The 23,445-nt window shown below is 45.3% G+C and overlaps 1 protein-coding gene across 24 annotated transcripts in view; it reads left to right on the top strand.

Moving 5' to 3' along the window:
* NCOR2 (nuclear receptor corepressor 2) overlaps nt 1–23,445 on the top strand; it is a 352,014-nt gene that overhangs the window by 204,755 nt on the left and 123,814 nt on the right. For 13 of the 24 annotated variants that reach the window (XM_079957706.1, XM_079957722.1, XM_079957721.1 and 10 more), the window contains 3 exons: nt 7,008–7,153; nt 9,303–9,475; nt 15,428–15,490. In XM_079957706.1, coding sequence (XP_079813832.1) covers nt 7,008–7,153; nt 9,303–9,475; nt 15,428–15,490 — 382 coding nt within the window. Of the gene's footprint in view, nt 1–7,001; nt 7,154–9,302; nt 9,476–15,427; nt 15,491–23,445 lie in introns of all 24 variants that reach the window. The other 11 variants (XM_079957718.1, XM_079957725.1, XM_079957723.1 and 8 more) reach the window with 4 other exon arrangements.

Here is a 23,445-nt window from a genome sequence, read left to right as displayed (position 1 = left end):
GAGGGCACCATGCTGGCTAACCCTGAACTAGAAGGGTCTTTGGGGTAATCCAGCAAGTGTCCATTTATTTATATAACCCTTTTATTTTGCAAGGAAGTTTTGCAACCTTCACAGCGTTACAGTGGAACTGTCACTGTCATTCCCATTTTAGAAATGGGAAATGGAGGTTAGGAAAGAGTGTTCTTCTTGTGGCACTTCTGGGATTCAACTGCCTCCCAGGTCCAAGCCCAGTTAACATTTTACCTCACTGCACTGGGACATTGTGTGCCCTGATAACCTGCTAACATCCGTTTGCAGCACAATCACATGGATCAACAATAACAGAAAACCCCATGTGTCACCTTTTGTGGTTGTGTGGATTGCCGTTTCTTGCCTGTAACTGAGCACTGAATTGACATCTTTGTTTTGAACACAACCTTAAAGACAAACTCTGGCATCTAGAGTTCCATTACAGAGGCTTTCCTGGAGGCTGAGTCCAGAGCTGTTTTAAAACCGGACCATCATTCTGGTTTATAGCCAGGGAATTGTGATGGCTCCCTCTGGACCACATTTGATGCAGCCAGCTAGCTGTATTTGGAGTACAGCCTCCCAGTTGCAGTATCTTTGGGGCATGGGAAGATGTTTTGACTGAACATTTGTCTGTATGTTGCTTGCTGCAGGAAGAGGCAGTCCTGTCACCTGGCTAAGCAGCTTCCAGGATTGCCCATTACCTAAGAATTGAGCTACTTTGTTTGTTTGTTTGTTTGTTTGTTTGTTTGTGAAAATAAGCCAAAGATAAAGAGCAGAAGGAAATGGTGTTACTGGTGGTTGAAAGCAGCATAAGGTTGAACATTTTCACTGAACTTGTTCCAAAACATTACCCCAAAATGCCCATTTCTCCATAAAGCTGTTAGGCTGGTTTATATGTATTCTTTCGTAGTAAGTTAGTTTCTATGGACCAATTTTTCTCAATTCACTGAGATATAGTATGACAAATTGCCCCCACCCCCATTTTTAGCTGCAACAATCTTAGCAGCTAGTTCTTGATCATTTTCCAGAATAACATCTTTTAGATAACCAAGCTGAAATATTTTAGGTTCCATGGGTATGTAATATCCTAATATATCAGAGATATTAGCCTGAATAGATTTCCAGAATGTTTCTCTTTGAGAACAATCCTAGAAGATTTGCATGTAAACTGCTTTATTTAATCCATATCTCCAACATTTCTCTGATCCTAATTTATATATTAAATTCAATTCAAGGTGCTAGATATCACTGATAGAGGGTTTAAAAATAGTTCTCCTTCAGGTCTGCTAGAATTATATTGGAATGGAAGTTGTTCCAAATCCATTTCCATTGTTTCTGGTTATTCCTTGATCCAAATCTCACACCCATTTTCTCATATATGTATTTTGGTTCTGGTCCAAGTTTAACCAAAGGTCATTGAATTCTGCAAGCAGAACTACATTTTCTGCAACAAGCTGTGAGAATTTGGGCAGTACCTCTGCCAGTGTGTTCGATTATGTATAATGTTCTAATGCCCTTCCAGGTTGGAAATCTCAGAGCAAATTAATATAATGTTTGCGGGACAGAGGGCTGGTGGCGATGAAGCTCCCTGGTGTGATTACTACATAAAGGGGTGTTTGGTGTGCATATGCGGGTGGGGAGTGGCTTAAGAAAAATGTAAAACTAGTACAGAGTTCTGTCATCTGTGTAATGTGGAGATAGGCCCTAGTGGCTGGACCTGGTGGGAGCTCTAGTCCAAAACATCTGGAGGGCACTTGGCAAAGGCCGAAGGACTTAATCAAGCCAACTGTGGCAGAGTGCTCTTGATAACTGTTCGGTTGCCAGCAGGTGGGGAGCCCTTTTCTGAATTTTCCAGTTCTTTATCTGAGATGATAGCTGGCTCCAAGGTTCTCCCGCTGCTGATCCACCTCCTTCAGTCGTTCAAAGGGAGAGGAGTTAAAGAGTTCAGGAAAACATTAAGCAGAAGTCTGCACTGCTTCCTTATCTAGGCAGAGGATGCTGGTGTTGCTAGTGAGACATAGGTCACAGGGACTGTTAAGGCCTGAAGTGTTCTTTTTTGGGGGTGAGGTGAGGGGGGGTCCTCTTAGGCAGATGAGCTGATGGTCCTTGCATTCTTGTTCCACCAGCTCTGCAATCCCAGTAGACTATTCTCTGGGATTTCAGGGCACCATCTGGGTTGTGGTAACAGCCTAACTGGACACCCAGTCAGCTGACCGAAAGGGCCAATCCCTGTCCACCAGGCCTTATAAATCCCTGGCCTCCCTGCTTGCTCTTCCAGTCTGGACGCTGCCTAAGAATTTGACCCTTGCCTGTATTTGACTGTGGACCTGGTTCTTCTTCTGATGCTTGAGTGCTGTCTTGGAACCTGTCCCTTAGCCTGTTTCCAGCATTGAAATCCCCGCTCAGCCATGAAGCTCACTGCATGGCTTTGGGTCAGTCTCTGCCTCTCAGCCTAACCTACTTTTACAGGCTCACTGTGAGGATAAAATGGAGGAAATGTGGCATAGAAATATAATGAATAAAATGGAGGAAGAACCTCCGATCAGCATTACCTGTACATCATCTGCTTTAACAGAAGCATCATCTTCCCGCTATTGTGCATGTCGTGGTCGTACCCTTTCACCCTCTTCTCAGAACCTGACCTTCTGAACCTGATGCTGACTAAGGCCATGAGGGGCTGCCATGACCAAGCCTATAGATGCAGCCCTCTCCTGACATACTTGTAGACAGTGTAAGGACCAGCAGAGCATAGTGGTTAAAGTTTTGGACTAGGCCTGGAGAGATCACAGTTGAAGGCTTGTATTCAGCTAACATTTCCTCAGAGTAGACCCATTGAAATTACAGGGCCTAAGTTAATCATGGTTGTTCATTTTAATGAGTCTGCTCTTGAGTGGAAGTTAGTTGAATACAGCCCAAAGTCCCCACTTAGCCATGAAGGTTGCTGAATGATCTTGGGCCAGGTGTTTCCTGTCAGCCTAACCTGCCTGATATGGTTGTTGTAGGAGGTGGGAGAACCAGGTATGCTGTCTTGAGCTTCATGGAGGACAAAAGTGCAGTAAATAAACTGAACTCAAAGGGGATTGTGCTCCTTTGCAACCCAGATGCATACCTTTATAAAGTTCCCAGTTTTGATCTCATTTCTGTGAGCTCCAAGCTACTTTTTTGTTTTTGCTCTGAACTGTTTTCCCCCCATTCATCTTCTTTGGGCTGCCTGGACGTGAACAGGAGGTTTCTCCAAAGAACTTGTCCTTTAGTGCAGTGGTCACCAGACCTTTTTCCACATGGAACACTTGAAATTACTGAAGGTCTTTGGGGACAATAATGTTTCTGCCTGTTGCAGGAATTGCAAAGAGGCTGTTTGATTTTTAATTGTATTTTTTTTTACTTTTTATTGTATTTGATTGTATTACATTTTGCATTCCATATAACTGAAATGGTAGTACAATAAAATACAGTACAATAAAATACAGTTGTGTGTGCTGTGGACAACCTGAATAAAGCTCATGGACTACAGTTTGGGTGTTGTCTTTGTTGTCTGTAATGAGAAAGTTCCTATACCCATTTGGGAGTGAAGCTGACAATGTTATAGGTGGAAGTTGCTTGGGTTTCCTTCCTCTCCCTCCATCTAAGCCCACGAGATCAATTTACCTTATTACTTTCGAAACGTTGTGGATGCAACAATATATGTCGCGTTGTCATACTTCTGCAGCCATAAAAGATCTTTCATAGTAACGGCACTGGCAACGCCACAGTCTGCTGCTGCGGTAGATGCCCTTTGCAGTCAAAGGGTTTGAGGAGGTGCTTGATCTTCTAGCATTCTTAAAAGATGTGACTCTTTGAGGCCCAAAGAGTCCCCTTAGTCACCAAAGAAGCATTTTGCAAAAGCAGCGATTGAGGCGGCAGGAATGCGTGTGTGATCGTGCATGTGTGTTTCTACTAGAGTTGTGCTTCCTTTTCTTTCTTTCCCTTTTTCAATAAAGGGATTTTTTTGTGTAGAGTAAAGTAAACTGGTATGACAGCCACATCCTCCAGCTTTCTTGTCACCTTCCAGTGATTCACTTCCAGCTGCTCCTCCTACGCATGTCTGATTCAGCTTTTGATTTCTCTCTTTTGACAACTTTAAAGGTAAAGCAGCTGCTAAAGTCTCTTCTTGAGCTGGAGGGGAAGCAGGATGTTCTTTGTAGAACCTTCCCATTCTGTTTAATAGAGCCTGCTGTGGCCTTCCCCGCAGGGTCAGCCAGGAGGTTGCTGAAATCCTAGTTAAGGTTCCTGGGCCTTCTGATCATGCTGTGAGTTCTGTAGAGGGCGGCCTTTGCTAACTGGCATCCTGAAGGTGCTGTTGGACTCCCAACAGATGCCATGCTCCAGGAGTTGCCCTCAGAGGCTAGAGTTTCAGTCCCAGGAGGTAAGGCATAGCATTTACCCAAGAAAGTAGGGTTCAAGCTGCAGCATAGTCTCAACAAGCCAAATCCAAGCGCAGGGAACCAGTCTAAATCCAAAACATCCAGAGGCTAGGTCAGGCTACAGTCTAAGGCAACTTTTCTTAACCTTGGGTTCCCAGATGTTTTTGAACTTCAATTCCCATCATCCCTGGCCACTGGCATCCAACTGGCATCCAACAGCATCTGAGGACTCATAGTTGAAAAGGGCTAGTCTAAGGTCAATAGCACAGACTGCTCAGGCAAGGGTTAAAACAGCAATGCAGGGGAATCTGGAACCCGACACCAGAGACCTGTATTGTTTCCAACAGCTGCAGAGCTCAAGAGGGAGACCTCCTATAGTGTGGCCTCTTAGACCACACACTAACTGCATCTGCTTTTAGTAAATAAGTACCAGGGATTGTGTGCTCACAAGTAGATCCTTTTAATTAGAAGCCACGTGACAACTCTGTGTCCATGGATGCAGGCTATGTCATCTCTTTTCAACCTGGACCTGGACCTTTTGGTGCCAGGGTTCTCAAGCACAGAGGATTGGTTCCATGGCCTCCTAACAACTCCAGGGCTTCTTCAACAGGCCTCCTACCAGTGGGCCCCTCAAGGATATACTAAATGTTGGTTCCAGGAGACCATGCCTTCTCCCCAAGGTCCACGACCTGTGGAGTGTCTAGTGTGTCCTCAAAGAACTTAGCATTTGGCACCTGCTCAGGGCTAGGCACAACTGCAGACCCAACCAGCACAGGCAATGGAACCTAGATATGGGTGTGTTTTGCCAGCTGTGCTTTTCTCTTCTGGTGGTCAAAGTAGATTTGTGCAGGGTGCGTGTGCAAGTTCCAGCTTTTGCAGACACTCTCCTCTTGGGTGGCCACTCCCATTAAATCCATCAGCACCTAGAAAGTGCATCAAGGATGAGAAGATTAGACTTATGTTGCTTTTGGCAGCAGGAGAGATCTGCTCCTTCCTTTCTCAGCACCTTGTGCACTCCACTCCTTTCTCCCTAACCTTCTTATTTGTGACGCCTTTCATCTTGGGGGAAGGGCTGTGGCTCACAGTTGGGTATCTCTTCTGCATGCAGAAGGTCCCAGGTTCAATCTTTGGCATCTCCAGGTAGGGCTTAGGGAAACCCCATCTGAAATCTTGGTCTACACTGGCAGCACTTCTTCCAGCACTGAGATAGGTGGACCAATAGTCTTGACTCAGTATAAAGGAGCTTCCTAAGTTTCTGTGTCCCAGTTTATATCTAGCGTTGCCTTCTTGACCATCAGTTTGGTTGGTTCATTTCTTGCTTAAAAACAAGTTTCTGTCCCTTGTGTCAGCAGGGGAAAGTATGGGGAAATCTCCACACCCTCCTCCCTCTCCATTCTTGCCTTCCTCTTAACATTGCTGCAGCACATCTAAATGGCAAATCTTGAAAAAAAAAATAGACTATGTAGATGAAACACTTCCAGGAGTAACTTGCATGTTGTATAAATTGTTGTTGCGGAATGCTTATGGGAAGAGTATTGTGGAATGCGACATGGCCATATCTGTTCTCCCCATTGTGAGTGAAAGAATCCAGCTCCTTTCGTAGAAAGTTGGCTCTTACATGGAAAGCTGGCATACCCGAAATGCAGTGCCAGATATTCCTCCCCAGCCCTTGCATTAAATACTTTCCACTGCTGCTTCCTGGCCACACAGATGGTTTAACAATAGTGTGTGTGTGCAAGCATATTGTTTGGGACGGCTTGGCACTTCATTTATGTTTCCCAGAGTAAAAGATATATGTGTTGGCACATTAGACCTGGATTTCTTCCTTGTTTAGGACATAGGTTTATGGGAACAATTGCCACAAAGAAGTGCGTGGGGGGATGCTTTAATTGTGTTTCCTACATTGCAGGGGGTTGTGCTAGATGACCCTTTGGGTCCCTTCCAATTCTACAATTCAGTGAGTCTAAGAAGAGACATTAAGGTGGAGGGGACAGCCGATGGAAATACTCAGGGCGGCAAGCTGAGTTGGGGAGGGCAGAGGGTGCACGAGGGGGAAGAGAAGCAGGAAAGCCCCATTGCGCAAATGAAAATCATTGCACTGATGGGACGTGTTTGTTGGAGGCCGCCCAATGTTTGTGTCATCTTTATAGATGGAACTGCTCTCTGTATGGAAATGTTTTTAATTGTTTTCACACTTTTCCTGGGTTATTGTTGTAGCTGTTTTATTTGTTTTATAATTGTTTATTTTACTGTTGTAACCCACCGTGGGATGCTATGGTTTGGAGTGGGCAAGAAATCTAAATAAATAAAAGATTCTACTCTGGCTTTATTGTTTTATTTATAAGCCACCCTGAAAATATTTTTTTTTTTATTGGCGGAAGGCATATAAATAACTTAAAAACATAAAATAAAACGATTGCCTTATAATTGCATTCAGTCACAAAAAAATCTGTAACAATATGAAGCATGGGGGGGGAGAGTTATTTTTCTCCTTTCCTTTTAGCTCTCTTGCCTTGGTGTGTCTCTGGCATCCCTTGAGTGTCACCCAGGTGCTCATTGGTTTTGGCTTCCCTTTTCTCCATTTCTCAGCAGCAGCAGCAGCAGCAGCAGCAGCAGCAGCAGCAGCAGCAACAGATGCCCCGTAGCAGCCAAGACGAGAAAGATGAAAAAGAAAAGGAGAAAGACACAGAGAAGGAGGAAGAGAAGCCAGAAGCAGAAAACGACAAAGAGGAACTGACAAAGTAAGTCTGACCACTTCTCTTCCCTTCCAGCAACCCAAGAGCCAGCACGACAGCACCTGCTTACCAGCTCCCTCTTCCTGCCTCCAAGGTGCAAGGCAGAAGCGCTCCCTTCTCCAGACATTGGCTGGCAGAATCAAGGCTCAAGGCCTAGTCCCAGATGGCACACAATATAGTGAAAATAGAAAATGAAAGCATTAGGGGAAAGGTGAAGCACAGTTTTCCTAAACAAAATACTAATCTTGTTTCACATATTCCCTGACCTACATATGAAGCTTTCTTGTAATCTGTCAGAGAATTGGTTTGTCTGGAGTGTACCAATATTGTGTACCCTGATTGGCAGCAGTTCTCCAGGTCCCGGTACTGGCTACTCTGAGACTACTTTATTCCATTTTCCTGATGTTTCCTCACCTGATAATTCCCACCTTTTATGTGATCTTTCACACATCATAAAAGCCACTTCTGGAAATCTAGCAGAATCTGATGGAGGTTTAGTGCTAATTTCTGTTTTAATTGCTTAACCCTGTTAGCCCAGAAAATTGCTGGAGTTTCACGCTGTGATTTTCCTGTGGTTTTTGTGGGTCATGCCTATGTTGAAATTTGGAGTGGTATTCTGGCATCCAGTTCTTTTCTGTTGTTTCCATGGGGGGATCATGAGGGAACAGAAGCAAGCATACTCATAAATAGTGGTGGCATGTCCAATGACGGATGCTATTATGCTGCACCACACCCAGTGCTGTAAATGATATTTGGCGTGTCGTGGCAGCATACTGACCGGAAAGCCACAGATCCATAACTAAACAGGTAATGCAGTGTAAAATGAATGTTGGGAACAGGGACAGAAGCACTAGCATTGTAACCAGGAAGACTACTACAGCAAACCCCACATCCAAATGCACACGGACTGGCAGCAACTCTCCAAGTCCTGGAATCGCTATCCAATATCTTTTTCTGATTGAAATTGCTAGGCACTCACTGCAGAGACACTAAACAAAGGAAGCATATCCCAACACAACACACACAGTGATAAGGAGCAGATTGGGATGGTGGGGGGATAGATGACCTGCTATAACATTGACATGATAAAGACAATTTCTAACACAAATGTAACAGTGGAGAACCAATAGAAATAGGAATTCATGCAATTTAGTGAAGTGTTCCATATTTTTTTAGACAGTACACCGCTTAGTTACATTTGAAATAGAAAGCGATGTATAAACGTAAAAGGTGTGTGCAGACACACAGCTGCACAGTGTTGAATGGCTGCCAGTGAGTTTCAAGGAAACTCTCAGGGGAAGCTTTTTTATGCTGTTAACAAAAAGTGCTTGAGACGTATTGTCAGCTGCAGCACACTTGAGCTGTTGTGGGCTTCCCAGAGGCATGTGTTGGCTGCAGTATGAAACAAGGTAATGGTCTGGCCCTCCAGATTATTTAGACTACAACTCACATCAGCCTTGACTATTGGCTGCTCTGCAACATCTGGAGGGCCAAAGGTCCCCTACCTCAGGTCCAGAGGGACCTTTTGTGGTGATCCAGCAGGATTGTTTTTGTGTCCTCCCCAGTGTCACTTGCACAAAACTTTACAGGGTGCATCTATGCCACTTCCTTTTGCCCTTGTGTACTGTTGCATCTTGGAGTGTTGCTGCAACAGTGCTACTTGGGTGTCTGTCCCACTACATTGCAGGAACATGCTGGTGCAGGGACTGTTGAGCTTGATCCTGCTACTTGTGCAGCAGAGCATTGCCATAGAGACTTGGCATGTCCTCCGGTTAACAGGGAAGTGAAATGAGCACCACTTGACTTCTGTGGATGATTTGGCATATGTTTGCTTACTTTCTTAAATGGGGCTTAATCCTTGGCTTGAAGGAGCATCTGGCTTTGTGGCATCCGGGCTTCGTGATGCGTTTCTCAGCTGATCCCTTTTGGGAAGATAAACGAGGAGACGGAGCCAAGATGATTTGGCTGCCCTGGTCTTCAACCTGTCTCTGTTAGGTCCCTCAACAGCTGTGGCTGAGAAACTGCAGCCCTCTGCAAGGCAGAGAGAACAAAGTGGGGAAAGTGCCTCTCTTGCAAGAGGGAGAGGCAAGGGAAATCAGTACCACAGGTTGATGGTGATAGTTTTCTTCTGTTCCCCCCACTCTGGCTCGCACAGGGAGAAGAACGAGGATACGTCTGGCGAGGACAATGACGAGAAAGAAGCCGTTGCTTCTAAAGGGCGCAAAACCGCCAACAGCCAGGGCCGGCGCAAGGGCCGCATCACCCGCTCCATGGCCAGCGAAGCCAACAGTGAGGAAGTGGTTGCTCCCCAGCAGAATGCAGAACTGGGTATGGAGCAGCTACCTCTGTGGCATGGGGGGAGGAGGTGGCATCTGGATAGGCAAAGCGAAGCCGATAGGCAGGAGACCAGTAGCAGGGGGGGCGGGGAGAGAGACTCATATAGTTAGTTACTATTGATTATATTATTGGCTTGCTTGTTTTTGTTTGTTTGTCCAGTCATTCATTCAATTTATATATACCACCCTTCCTCCAGAAGCATACACAGTATAGCACATGCACACCAGTATAAGGAAGGATGCCAGCGGGGACTGAAACTTTGCCAGCTCTGTCTGTCTGTCTTGTCTTTTTGATTTATATAGTCCCTTCTATCATAAGATATTGGGGCCGTTCACAGAATAAAATACAGGATGAAAACATGAAAACAAATAAAATAAAACAGCAAAACAATAACCCCCCCCTTCCCACAAACACATTTAAAAGGCGTAGAATATTAATCATCCAAAGACCTGGTTGAAGACGAACGTTTTTGCCTGGTGCCTGAAAATATATAATGAAGGCACCAGGTGAATCTCCCCCAGAAGAGCATTCCACAAACGGAGCCACTGCAGAAAAGGCCCATTCTCGTGTTGCCACCCTCCAGACTTCATGATGAGGAGGCACATGGAGAAGGGCCTCAGAATATGATCTCAGGATCCAGGACAGTTTATATGGGGAATATCTTCAGGTATTTCTAGCAGTAGGTGCACAAAATAGACTGTAGCCCCTGGGAAAAGGTATCTGTTGTGCTCTGGGATGATCATTAATGTTTGCCTGAGGGATGGGAAACCTCTGGCCTGATGGACTGATTTGCCCCCAAAGACTGTTGTCTCCAGTCCCTGCCCACCTGCCCCAGGAGAAGAGCCAGTGGAGATACCAGTGCACAATCGGGAGCCTTACATATTGAAGCACTCCCAATTGTTTGTTGCAAGGGAGGCTTGCCGTCACCATCAGTCAGCTAACAGGTGCTGGCTTAAATAAATTGAAGCTGTGACCTTCTGGATGCCAAACACATACTCTACCACTGAGCTATATCCCCTCACTTCATGTTCTGCTTGCAAGGGCCCACAGGCATTTGTGGCTGGCTGTTCTTAGGAGCAGAATGTGGTCATGGATCCTAACACAAGGAAAATCTGGTGGTGTTACTGCCATGCCCACTTCTGTTTTTTCTCTTCTTGTTTGGAATTATCTCCAGAGTTGTACTGAGAATGAGCATCTGCAACTGCTTGTCCACCTTTATTTTGTCTTTAGTAATTGCATGGGTGTTTTGGGGAGCAGGGGTTAATTTATTGTCACAACTTGGGGTTACTCACTAGAACAAGAAATGAGATGCTTTGGGGTTAGGATCATCTTATAATGCAGTTTTCTTCTTCTGCTCACTTGCATCTTGGTATGCAAACTTTAGAAGAGCTTCTCCTCTCAACCACTTGAGGGCCTTGGAATACTGAGAAATCTCATCCAGGGAAAAGGGCGTGTGTGTATGCCTGGGCTGGATTATATACCAACCAAGGTTGTAGCTGTAATTGAGTTTAACTGGTAGATTAATCAACCCAAACACTAGTTGATTAAGCAATTGGAAAGGCAGTTTTAGAGGTGCATAAAATTTATGGATGCTGTAGAGAAAGTAGACCTAGTACAGTGGCACCTCAGGTTAAGTACTTAATTCGTTCCGGAGGTCCATTCTTAACCTGAAACAACTGTTCTTAACCTGAAGCACCACTTTAGCTAATGGGGCCTCCCTCTGCTGCTGCGCTGCTGGAGCACGATTTCTGTTCTCATCCTGAAGCAAAGTTCTTAACCCGAGGTACTATTTCTGGGTTAGCGGAGTCTGTAACCTGAAGCGTATGTAACCCGAGGTACCACTGTACAGTGAAGGTTCTCATTTTGAGGTTTTGGTCATTTGTGTTGAACTGACCAGTTGATCCTGATCAAAGGCAGTTGGAAAGGGCTTTATAGGTCTAAACCTGCACTTCTTTGAATTGCTCTTGGAAATGAATAGGCCGCTAGTGCAGTTGGCGCAAAAGGAGAAGACCATTCTCTCTCATTCTCACACTCACACACATCCTTTAACAGACAGCTGCTGGGAGGGTTTAGTCCTCCCTAGTGGAACATGCCACTGAGAATGGTCACAGGCAAGGCTTTCCTCCTGCACCTGCGTCAAGGTCAGTTGTCCCGAAGGACAGATGATGCCAGCAGAAAATGCAGCTAAAGGAAAACATGACCTGTGGAGCTCCCTCTCCTTAGCAACATCAGCCTTAGAGCTATTCTGCAAGGTTCGAGAAAAACCTCTAGCAGGAGGAGGCAGCCATGTTCTGAGGGGGTAGAGTGGATAGTTTCTTCGTATTGCAGAGCTGGGGTACCATTTTCAAATACTCCTCCACAGAAAAATAAAAATAAATGAAAGAAATAAGCAGGGATAGTGGGGGAAAGGCTGAGTGCTATTTAAAAACCATTTCACAGTTCCATAGCCTCTAGGCATGACCTACCCTTTGGCGATCACTCGTAGCCAAGTGAGATGGTCTTCCATGAACATGGTCAATGGTGTGTCCGTAAGTGACTGTGGAGGCCAATTCTGGATCCACACATCCTTCCACAGTGGAGACATTGGTTTCCAGGCAGGAGTTGATCATGGTGAGGGTTTGCCAAACGTGCTTTCCTCTTAGCACGTTTCTCCCTTTCTTCCCGAGTTCATGCTTCTTCAAAGTCCATGACACCTTTGGTAGAGGCTATTCTCCAATTGGAGCACTCACAGGCCGGTGTTTCTCAATCATCTGTGCTTATACCTCATTTCTAAAGATTTGCCTTGAGAGCATCTTTAAACCTCTTTTACTGTCCACTAGTATTTCGCTTTCCATTCTTAAGCTGCGAATACAGTAGCTGCTTTGGAAGACAATAATCAGGCATCCGAACCACATGACCAGTCCAACGAAGTTGATGTTGAAGAATCATTGCTTCAACACTGGTGATCTTTGCTTTTTCCAATACACTGGTATTTGTTCGCCTGTCTTCCCAAGTGATGTGTAACTGTTTGTAATGTGACCTACATGGGGATGCTCTCAAGTATTACATCAGGGTGTGGGGGACCTCAGGTCCATTGGTCTTTTTGGTCCTACCAGGCCTCCCCTCCACAGTCTATTTTGACTAAGCAATGGCCTGCCAGTTACCTGAAGCTGATGTCAGGTTGGGGCAAGTAAAAAAGGGGCTGGACTGGAGCACAAGGAGCTTCTGAGGTGCCACTGATTACATTTTTATGACTTCATAAAAGTTTCTGAAAGCACGGGTAGAAAAAGAAAAGAGCAAGACATGAGCTGGAAAGACCTTGAATTAAACTTTGTCTCAGCGACAAACAACTTTAGGCAAGCATCCATGGCTGTAATCTAATCATCCTGCCCCAATGAGCCTGCTTTGCAGGGGTTTTGTAATGATTTCTGAGCTAGATTTCTGAGTAGAAGAGCATCTCCTGGCAATGCCAGTTCCTTGGATAACTTTCATCCTTTCACCCTCTTCCCAACGTGCTTATCGCATATGAGCTTGCCTCATTATGGGGAATCAGTTTTGCAAAGGGTGAAACTACCTCTGTTGACATGCAAGGGGAGCCAGCTACAACCCCATCCCTCCAGCTGTGAAGGCCAGCCCCTCCTCTGCCTCCCAAGCCCTTGACTCTGAACAAGACATGGGCCTTGGGAATTGTAGTTTTCCTCTTGCCTGTCTCTTGTTAGCTTTCTATATTTTTGTTTAAGTCTTTCTAGGACTGTTGCAACTTTTCTTTCTCCAGAGGCTTTTAAATGAGCCTCTAAGGCTATTTTTCCTTCCCATAAAGGAGGCTGTCCAAACATCTTTCACTGTGATCAAAATAACATTTTCTCTTAGTTTAGAGCAGGGGTCAGCATGGTTTATCTTGCCTGGGCTGGATTGGTCCTGGGGAGATTCCTCTGTGGGCCGGATCGTGTGCGTGAGCGCTGAGCGCGCACCCACGATGTGCGGCGTCTTTGTAGACACGATGTTTAGCGACTGTGCATGCGCAGACATGATGTTCGGCACCGTGGAAGCGAGTCCCTGAGCCGGTTTAGCGCAGGGTACGCAGGGAACTCAGTTGGGGGGTGGCTCGGGGGCCAGTCAAATGATCTCCCTGGGCCGCTTCCAGCCCCTGGACCTTAGGTTTCTGACCCCTGGTTTAGAGAGTAACAACCTTGAAATGGGAACTTGTTTTCTTACTGGTGTGTGTGTGTGTGTGTGTGTGTTTCTGAACGAGTCACAGAGGTTTGCTATTGTAGGCCTTCCTCCTTGGTTTCAGATTGCCCCAAAATTGACATGTTTTACAAGCAGAGGATGGAAGATTTGAAGCAAACAGCTCTCACACACGCACAGTTAACTCACACACAAAATCTCAAAGCTGCCCTTGTCCACTGTGTTTCAGTATGGAAAGCTGAGATAGGAAATAGAAATCATGAAATAAAAATTTAAAGTCTGAAAATTAGCAGTCCTCCTGCACCTTCTGGTTCAGCCCCCAGCCGATACCTCTGCTTTGACTGCAGTTCCACAGAGGGCAAACCCACAGAATGTTGGGCCATTGCAAGGATAGCAACTGCACCCAGGAGTGGCTGGTGCTCCTTGAGACTTGTAGGAGAGAAGACAGAGATCATTAGTGGGTGGAGCCAATGCCCTCTGTACTTCTAATGTAAATGCTGTCCCAGAACAGCTTAAAAACAAATAGCAAAACCATTTGTAAGAAAGACAATTATAATAAAAATAAAATTATTATAATAAATTATAAGTAAGTAATAAAAATGATTTTTCAGACTATTTAAAAATATTATAGTATGATGAAATCTCTGGATTTGAGCTATGAGCAACAGAAGTCATTAATTATAATATTGTGGTTATGATTTGATAGATAGAAGATAGGGTGCAGCAGAAGGGGAGAAAAAACTCCATGGAAGAGGAGTGGGAAGTCGACAAAAATAAGAGAAAAGATGAAATTGTGTTATGACTGCATATGGTAAAAATGTTGAAACTTAATAAAATATAATTGGGGGAAAACCTAATAAAACTGAAGATGGGCTCCAGAGGTAAAAACAATGTTAAGAACAAGAGATCAGCCACTCAAATTCATTGATTCCAGGAGGACAAATGCCCACCAAAATCAAAACTTAAAAGTAGGAGTGAGAGGGCCACATGGACTTTCCAAGGTAGGACCTTCATTAACCCAGGTGTGGCTCCTGAGAATGCCAACTCCTGTATCCCTTCCAGTTACTGCCATTGGTATTCAAAGATGTCAAAAAGAGCTGGCAGTGGAAATGCTGTGTTCTCTTTTGGCCTCAGAATCTAAAAATAAAGGAATGGCACTGACTATAACCAGCCCCCCCCCCCATTCCTTCCACAAAGCTTGGCTACGTCTGAACAGCCTGATTTTCATTGCTTTGGGCCTGGTTTTGAGAAAACCGAGTTTGGGTGGGAAGTGTGATTTGTCACACTTCCATGTTCCATTCTAGTACTATATCTGTAAATACCATGTCTGTTTCTGTTTCCCAGTATTTTACCAACTTCGATGCCTTGGCATCCCTCCAGCTTAGGCTGGAAGCACACACTCAGCAGCTGACCCAAGGTTGTGCGGGGAGCCTAACCTGCCCCTCGCCTGCCACCTTACCCTTGTAACCCCCTCCCCACAGCTGCAGTGCTGGGAAAGCTATTGGTTCAAGAATTCCACAGAACTGGAAGTGAGAAGTAGGCGAACTGAGTCAGGTCATTGAGCTGTCTTGCTTAATATTATCTACGCTGACTGGCAACGGCTCTAGATTGTCTCTGGCAGTGGTTTTCCCCAGCTCTGCTGCTTGCTACCTGAGACCTGGGACCTCCTGGATGCAAAATGGGTGTTCTGCCCCTGAGCTATGGGGCAGGAAGAGAAATTGAGTTATGCTCTATTCCCCCACCATTTGCTACAACCAGCTCTGGTTTGTTTTTCAGCCTCTCTGGAGATGAATGAAAGTTCTCGTTGGACAGAGGAGGAGATGGAAACGGCTAAAAAAGGTGACACTGTTGTTTTGTTTTCTGTTTAAATGTCTCTTCTCTCCTGAATAAATTTGCTTGTCATTAGATCTATTCAGTGCTTGCATAGTTGGTGCAATATGGAATATTGTGGAATTGAAGATGCTTTTTGTGAACAATTTGAAACATGCCCCTTGAGTCTGAGCAGCTTCTGTGCAGTAGCCCTGCTGTGTCCTGTTGGGCTGACACTGCAACCAGAGGTGAGCAGCGCCAGGTGTATTCACTTGGGTTGCAAGAGGCAGGTCTGAGCCTCCTCAAGGATTTTATACGATCGATCCCTCTCTTCTTTTTCTTCTTTGCTGAGATTCTTGTCCTTTGTTTTGTGGTGAATATATGGAAAGTGTGCAGGCAAGGAGCCTGTTGACTTGCTTAGTTAAGGGAAGACTGCTCTCACCTTCCAGTTCTGGTTACCTGTTCTAGCCAGTGAGTGAAAAGGCATTGGAAATGCTGGAGACATGCAAAAATTTAACAACAACAAAAACAATTTATTTATACCATGCCCCAGTGGTTTCCCCAGCCACTCTGGGCGGCTTCCAACAAAATATTAAAAATACAAAAAAACATGTTGATGGTGCTGTGTACACAATAATCTGACCTCCAGATTGGATTATTGTAATGCATTCATTATTTGTGAGGCTGCCCTTGAAAATGATTCAGAGCATTTCAACTAGTACACAGTTAAGCTACCAGAATTCTGGCTGGTTCACCTAGATATGAGGTTCCCAAATTGTGGTTCACAAGCTTCGTTCAGGTGGTTTGTGGTTTGCCCACATTAAATATCCAGATTGCATATGAAGAACAGTGCTGGATAAGGCCAAAGACTTCCTGTTTTCACCGTGGCCATCCAGGCACCTCTGGGAAGCTCACAGGCAGGACCTGAGTCTGTTGCAGTCTCACTTGCAGTTTCCAGAAACTCCTATACAGAGCCATACTTCCTCTGACAGTAGGGGTAGAACATTGCCATTGTGCCTAGTAGCGATTGATACTCTACTCCTCCATGAATTTGTCTCATTCTCTTTTAAAGCCACCCACCAAATCCCTGCAAAACTTTGTGCATTAATTTATTTGCGGAATTTCTTACCCATTCATCATTAATGCTGTATACAATCAGTAAAAGCCACAGTATATAACAAAATGCTGGAAAGGTCTGATATGCATTAATAATAACGCAGCACCAAAATCAATAAACAATCAATACATAGCCAGCAAAATCCAAGAAACAGGACCAACAGAACACTTTTCAAGCAAAGACCAGGGTGCAAAGAAATAAGTCTTCCATTAGCACCAAAAGCTCCTAAAGTGTAGGCAACAGTTGTAACTGAGAGTTCAGGGAGTTCCACAGTTGGGGCACTTATATTGGCAATGTCTTCTCTTGTATCAGCCCACAGCAGATTCTCAGCAAATGTGGCAGCAACATGAGGGCACCTCCACTCCATCTTAACATTCAGGCAGGTACATCTGGGGCAGCTGCTCCACCAAGTTTCTAGGTGTTAAATTGTATAGAGCTTAATCTGTCATTACAAGCACATTTGTAACACAGATTAATCAGTACAAAATGAGTCACTGTCAGCAGGATTTCAGCTTGCTTGATACATAATTTTGTTTCCAGTTCAGAGTGCACAAGGTCTATTGTGGGGCAGTTGTGCAGTGGATTGTATCCCATGGATGCACATCAGATGTGCTTCATGGGGTGCAGGTATAGGCTGCTTTGCGGAGCCCCACGTTGGCAATGTGGGTTGCTGTCAAGAAGCAAGCGAGGCAGAACAGGATCAGCAGCACTTGGGATAGTGCATCTCTTGGCAAGAGGGAGGCTTAAGTGAAGGAAGGAGGGATTACGTATTGCTGCAGGAGACAAAAGAAGGAAGCACCCTGTAATTAACATTAAGCAAGGAAATGCAAGTCTGGCAAGAGGAAAGTTCTTGCCTAATGACACTTTTATCGTGAAATAAACCGTTGAACCAACAGGCTGTCAAAACATACAGCAGCTATTATAATTATGGGGTACGGTAATGTTGTTGGAGGTGTAGTACCCCTCCTTTAAAAAAAAAAAAGCCTGATCCTAGCTCATTCAGCTAGGAGCGGAATAAATAACTGGAGCAAAATCAGGGTTTGATTCACTATGGTTAGGAATCCCTTTCCTCAAGGAGTGCCTTTCCCCATGTATCTACACACACTCAGGGCACAGGTTGGCTCCTGTGGCTCCCTCAGAGTCTAAAATAGTGGTTGCACAGAGCAGAGCTTTTTTTGCGGTGGTGTAAGTCACTTGGGGGGCACTCTTGTCAGGCTGTGGCCAAGCTCTGAGGTGGTCTACTGAGAGGGGTCCAGTTCTGCAACAGGCAGCCTAGAAGGGTGCAAGAAAGACAATGTGGTCAAGAAGAAGATGGGGATTTAGGGTCTCAAGCAGGGAAGTGAGGAGCAAATGGGCCAGAGGCAGAAGAAGTGATAGAATATGGGCTGGTGGTTCAGATCAAGGATGCTGGCCACAGTCTCTGTAGCTATTCCATGAGACAAGTTGCTTAGACTGAGGAGCCATGCGTGGCACTTATATAAAGCCAGCCAGACTCTCACCAGTTTCTCAGGCCACCTGGCCTGATTTGATGACCTTCAGTAGCGTGCTTGGCTGTGATAAAGGCATTGCTGCAGCATGGGAAGCATCAGGTTTATAATTCCTTCAGCTCTTGAGCTACCTTGGTTTTTCAGGAAATAAGGTGCCTGGATCTCCACTGCCTTAATCCCTAGTTTGAGCCCCGAAGCACCTTACAGATCCTGACACTTTACTCTCTGCACCATCTTTGCATGCCAGTAAAGGAGTGCCTATTTTCAGCAGCACCCAAAAGGTGACCCCCAGCTTTCTGTTTCTGTGCTGATGCTTCCAGCCCCACTTACTCAGCTGCGCCAGCCACCATTATTAATGTTCCACAATGAAATGCTGCAGAGGATAAGTGGAAACAGGGCTATATCAAGTGCTTTATTGCACTGCATTTTTGATAAATTAAAGATGGTGGCTGTGCAGGGTCAATTGGAGCCAAGTTGTTGCTTGGTTCCAGTAGGAAGAGCACCAGCAATTTGGCGGCAGTGGGGTGTGTGTTGCTTACTGAGGATGTTGAAGCAATGAGGGTTGGCATCAGCCCCAGTGAGCTCCCAGCAGCTACTGGAGTATGCCCAGGACAGTGCCAATGCTGTGCCAGATTGATTTGCTTTCCATCTTTGGTGTCCATCTATGCTTGCCCATTTTTCTGCATGCAAACCTATCTGTTTCCTGGCTCAGCGTGTGCCTTTCGTTCAGCATCCAGCCCTGAAAGTTAGGCACTTTAGGAAATTTGGGAAATTACGGGATTCTCTTCTCTGACAGGCTTCCCTCTCTTTTCAGTGGTACAGTGTCTGGAAAGGGGTTTGTTGTTACAGGTTTAAACAGTGATTGTACTGTGATTACATTACATTGGCTGAAATGCATGGCTTGGGGTGACTGTGCAGTGGTTTCCTAACCTTCAAACCTCTAGTCACCGAGCTGGGCAAAACTCTACTACAAATGTGGAGGATCCTCCTTTTCCTCAGTAAAGGTAAAGGGACCCCTCTGACCGTTCGGTCCAGTCGCGGACGACTCTGGGGTTGCGGCATTCATCTTGCTTTACTGGCCGAGGGAGCCGGTGTACAGCTTCCGGGTCATGTGGCTAGCCTGATTAAGCCGCTTCTGGCGAACCAGAGCAGCGCACGGAAACACCGTTTACCTTCTTGCCAGAGCGGTACCTATTTATCTACTTGCACTTTGACGTGCTTTCGAACTGTTAGGTTGGCAGGAGCAGGGACTGAGCAACGGGAGATCACCCCATCGTGGGCATGCAAACCACTGACCTTCTGATCGGCAAGCCCTAGGCTCAGTGATTTAGACCACAGCGCCACCCGCGTCCCATCTTTCCCCCAGTACATGCCATTAAACCCTTTCTCATCTGTTTTGAATGATTTATTCAGCCAGATATTCAGCCAGACTGTCCCTGAAGGCTACAGGTGGGAAACAAGAATATAAAAAATATAAATAATGCATAACAAATGTCCAGTTTAAAATTTGCTTTAAAAAGATAAAAACATACCAATAAAGCCACCCTCATAGTGGATTATGCCTGGCTGTTAAAAGCAAAACCATGTTTTAAAAAATAAAGTCTTAAACAGAACCAGTAGTTTTCAGTTTTTCCAGATCCACCCTTTTATTCATTATATTATTCATTAAATTTCTATACTGCCCTTCATCTGAGGATCACAGGGTGGTTTGCAGTATAAAACACAAAATATATACCATAGTAATAAACAAAAATAACAACTTGCGCACAGTTCAAATTGTTTAATTTAAACAATTAGATTTAAAAGGATGTAGGTTGTTGATCAGCCAAAGGCCTGGGAGAAGAGGAATGTTTTTGCCTGGTCCCTAAAGATATGTAACAAAGGCACCAGGTGAGTTGGCTCTCTCTGGGGCGAGCATTCCTCGAGTGGGGAGCTGCTGCCCACCCTCCAGACCTCTCATTGAGAGGGACATGAAGAAGGGCCTCAGAAGATGATTGCAGGGTCTGAGTTGGTTCATATGGGGACAGGTGGTCCTTGCCCAAAAAGGGGGAGATTGGCTACTGGCTGGTAATTACTTAGATTTTCTGATTCCAGTGAGGGTTTCTTGAGGAGTGGCTTTACCACTGCCTCTTGCAAGGAGCATTAATCACCTTCCTGGCCCAGCCAGCTGTCCCTTCCCTGCTAGTTTTATCAGCCAAGAGGTGGAAGGGTTCACATTGCAAGTGGTCGCCCTGACTGATCCAAGCACCCTGTCCACATCCTCAAACCTTACTAGCTAAAACTCATCTAATGTAACAGGACATGACAGTGCTCTGGGCAGTTCTCAATATGCATCTGCTGTAACAGGTCCATGGTCCTGGCGGATGCAAGAGATTTTATCCTCAAAATGCTTTGCAAACAACTCACAGGGAGCTACTGTCGGCTCTGCCACCTCTTTCGGGCCAGACTGTAAGAGGCCCCTCACTACTTGGAAAAGCTCTGCCGGATGGCGCAATGGGGATGCAATGGAGATAGCAAAGTATGCCTTTTTTGCTACTTTCCCAGCCACTGGGTGAGCTCGATAATGCACACTCACCAGTGTTTGGTTGCAATTGTCTTAGTTTTTCTTTCACTTGCATTCAAGCTGTCTCCCAGCTTCTTTCTTTGCCCTAAGCTGCACAAATGGGCTCCACAAAGTGGAAGAGGGAGCTCACGGGCGATCATGTCAACAGCTCAAGCCATCCTGATGTTCCACAAGAGCACCAGTCATATCAGTCGGGAAATTCCTCAGAGCTATCTAGAAACCCATTGGACCCATCAGCCTCCAAGGGCAGACCATCCTGCCTCTCCTCTAACACCCCACACACACTGCCTGTCCCCTGTGGGCATTCCAAAGTTCTGCAGCTTGACACCCTTCTGGGTGCAAGGAGGAACAAAAGGGCACCTGGGCTGAGCAAATGTATGCTTTTGACTTGTTAGACCAACCGAAACCAAAGCAAAAGCAAGCAGCCTCTGTGCATTGCAGCACACCCAGAGTGGTGCTTGCACACTTTTGGATCCTTGTGTCTTTGTGGCACTCTTGCCAATACAATTGGGCACCAGACTGGCAATGCTAAGTGCAGGTCTCCATATGGGATAAGTTGGCTGCCTGCTTCCAGCTCTCCAAGCTGGCATTCTCCTCTCCCTCCCGGAGTTTTCACACATTCTTGTTTGGAAGGCAGTTCTGCAGCATCCTGAGTAATGCGTTGGAGGTGTGGGGGCAGGCACTGAGCATAGCTCTTAGCGTCTCTCCTGTCGCGCTGCTCTCCCTCCTGCACACTTGGCCGTCTGTCATGAGGAGCTTTGCAGAGTTGAGTTGTTCTGTTGCTGTTGTTGTTGTAAGCAGAGAGATTGTTTTTAATTACTGCAAATTTTATTTAATTTTTATCTCACCCTACATTTTTAATTCTGCTGCGGTGTCATCGTTATTGTTGTCATGCAGAGGTCACGAGCTGAGCTGTGTGTATGTGTTCTTCATTTCAGGCTTTGTTCTCACAGAGTAAAACGGTGGAATCTTTGGCTGGACTGTTCCACTTCTGGGGTGGGTGGGTGTTTGGAGGGAGTGATTCAGGAATAAGCAGAGGGTTAGAGGAAACAGCTTGCAGCACATTGGCATGTGATATTTGGTGACATACTGTGCTATTCCCTTAGGTATACAGTAGGGGACCATAGTCAACAAGTTGCTGTTTGTTTCTTCAGCTCCCAGGGGTTGGCAGATTGCATGGCCCTCCTTTCTCTTTGACCAGGAGCAGCTGGCACTGATTTGATCCAGCTGGATTGGCAAGAACTCTTGAGATGTTGGCCAGTGTGGTGGAACCTGCTGGCAGGCTGACCCAACTCTCCTTTTGAACCCATAGCTCCATATTGAACAGCTGGCTCCCAGAGCTTATCACTATGGCACATCCTGCTACATGAGCCATAATGCCCGCTCTGCCCTGTGCATGACCCCTCCTGTGAGGAAGTGGTTCAAAACCCTCCCACCTCCTGGAGCCCAGGAGGCACATCTCCTTAGGCATAGCCATCTCCTCTCCCTTTGAGATTCAAAGCTTTCTCAACTGCTCTGTAACATCCAGGATCCCCATCAATAAGGCTTTGTTCTCTGCCTGGGGTTGGAAAGGAGGCCAGATCTAGATTCCTTGGTGCAAAATGTTACTCGCCTTTTGTCTTTACGGAAGGTAATGACTGGACTTTCTGCCCTTCCCTGGTCAGGACACCCATCATGTCCAGAACCCGGGGAATCAACTGATCCTGAGCCGTATTCACTGCTCATATAACATATTTGCCGGGGGGGGGGGTGTGCGTGTGCACAAAACATGAAAACATGTGGCACAAATGGAGACAGAACTCGGAATCTCTGCTTACAACAATCTAATTTTCTAGCTCTTTGATTACGAAATTGTGTTTCTGTGTCCACCCCCACCCCCCCCATGTGCAAGGGTGAGGGAGGGTCTGCAGGGGAACCCTGCTTGGTTTTATCCCTCCCCGTGACTAACAAAAGCACAAAGCATTGTGAAATTGGGGGCAGGGAGGGAGTCCATAACATTCACATGGAGTGATTTATATTAGTTGCAAAATTAGGGTTTTGTGATGTAAAATTTCAGCTACTTCAGTGCAAATCCCCTCCTTGCGATTTTATTTTAAATCTGTATAGAATAGTTTGTTAGTACAGTCTCTTCACAGCTCTAGGTGATGTTTTCTGTCTTCAGGCACTTTCAGATGGCATTTAGAGCTTCTTGGAAACAAAAGAGACTCTCTTGATGCCTGTGGTTTTTTAATACTTGCTAATGCTTTGTTGTTTCTTTTCCTGCTTGCCGTTTTATTATTGTAATAGTGTTTTAAAATCTGTTTTGTTGTCTGCAATGATTTTTTAGCTGCCCTTGGGGTCCTCTAGACAGCAAGTCGGGAGACAAATGTTTTAAATTAATACATGACACATCCCTTTACTTTGAATTATTATTATTATTATTATTATTATTATTATTATTATTATTTTAAAGAAATTTTCTTTCCATTGCAGTTCACAATCTTAGGAATAAGTTACACTGAGTCCAATAACACATACTCTCAAGTATGTGGGCAGAGGATTGCAGCCACCCTGTCTTACAAATAAAGTATTCTGAGTAGTGTCCGACTAAGTTACAGTCAAGGGAGAGTCAATTGAAATTAATGGACTTAAATGAGCCCTCTTCATTAATTTTGATGTGTTTACTCTGAGTAGTACGAAATCAAGAAAACTTACAATATTTAAAACATACAAATGTTTGCTATATTAATTTTTTTATATTAATTATGCCACACCACATGCCTCTTTCTTGGCTACACGAAGGGCAAAGATAAAAGGTTTTCTCTGGTGGCAGCAGGAA

Source organism: Podarcis cretensis (genome assembly GCF_951804945.1).
Source record: "Podarcis cretensis genome assembly, chromosome: 16".
NCBI classification, from domain to species: domain Eukaryota; kingdom Metazoa; phylum Chordata; class Lepidosauria; order Squamata; family Lacertidae; genus Podarcis; species Podarcis cretensis.
This window is presented reverse-complemented; position numbering and strand designations above follow the sequence as displayed.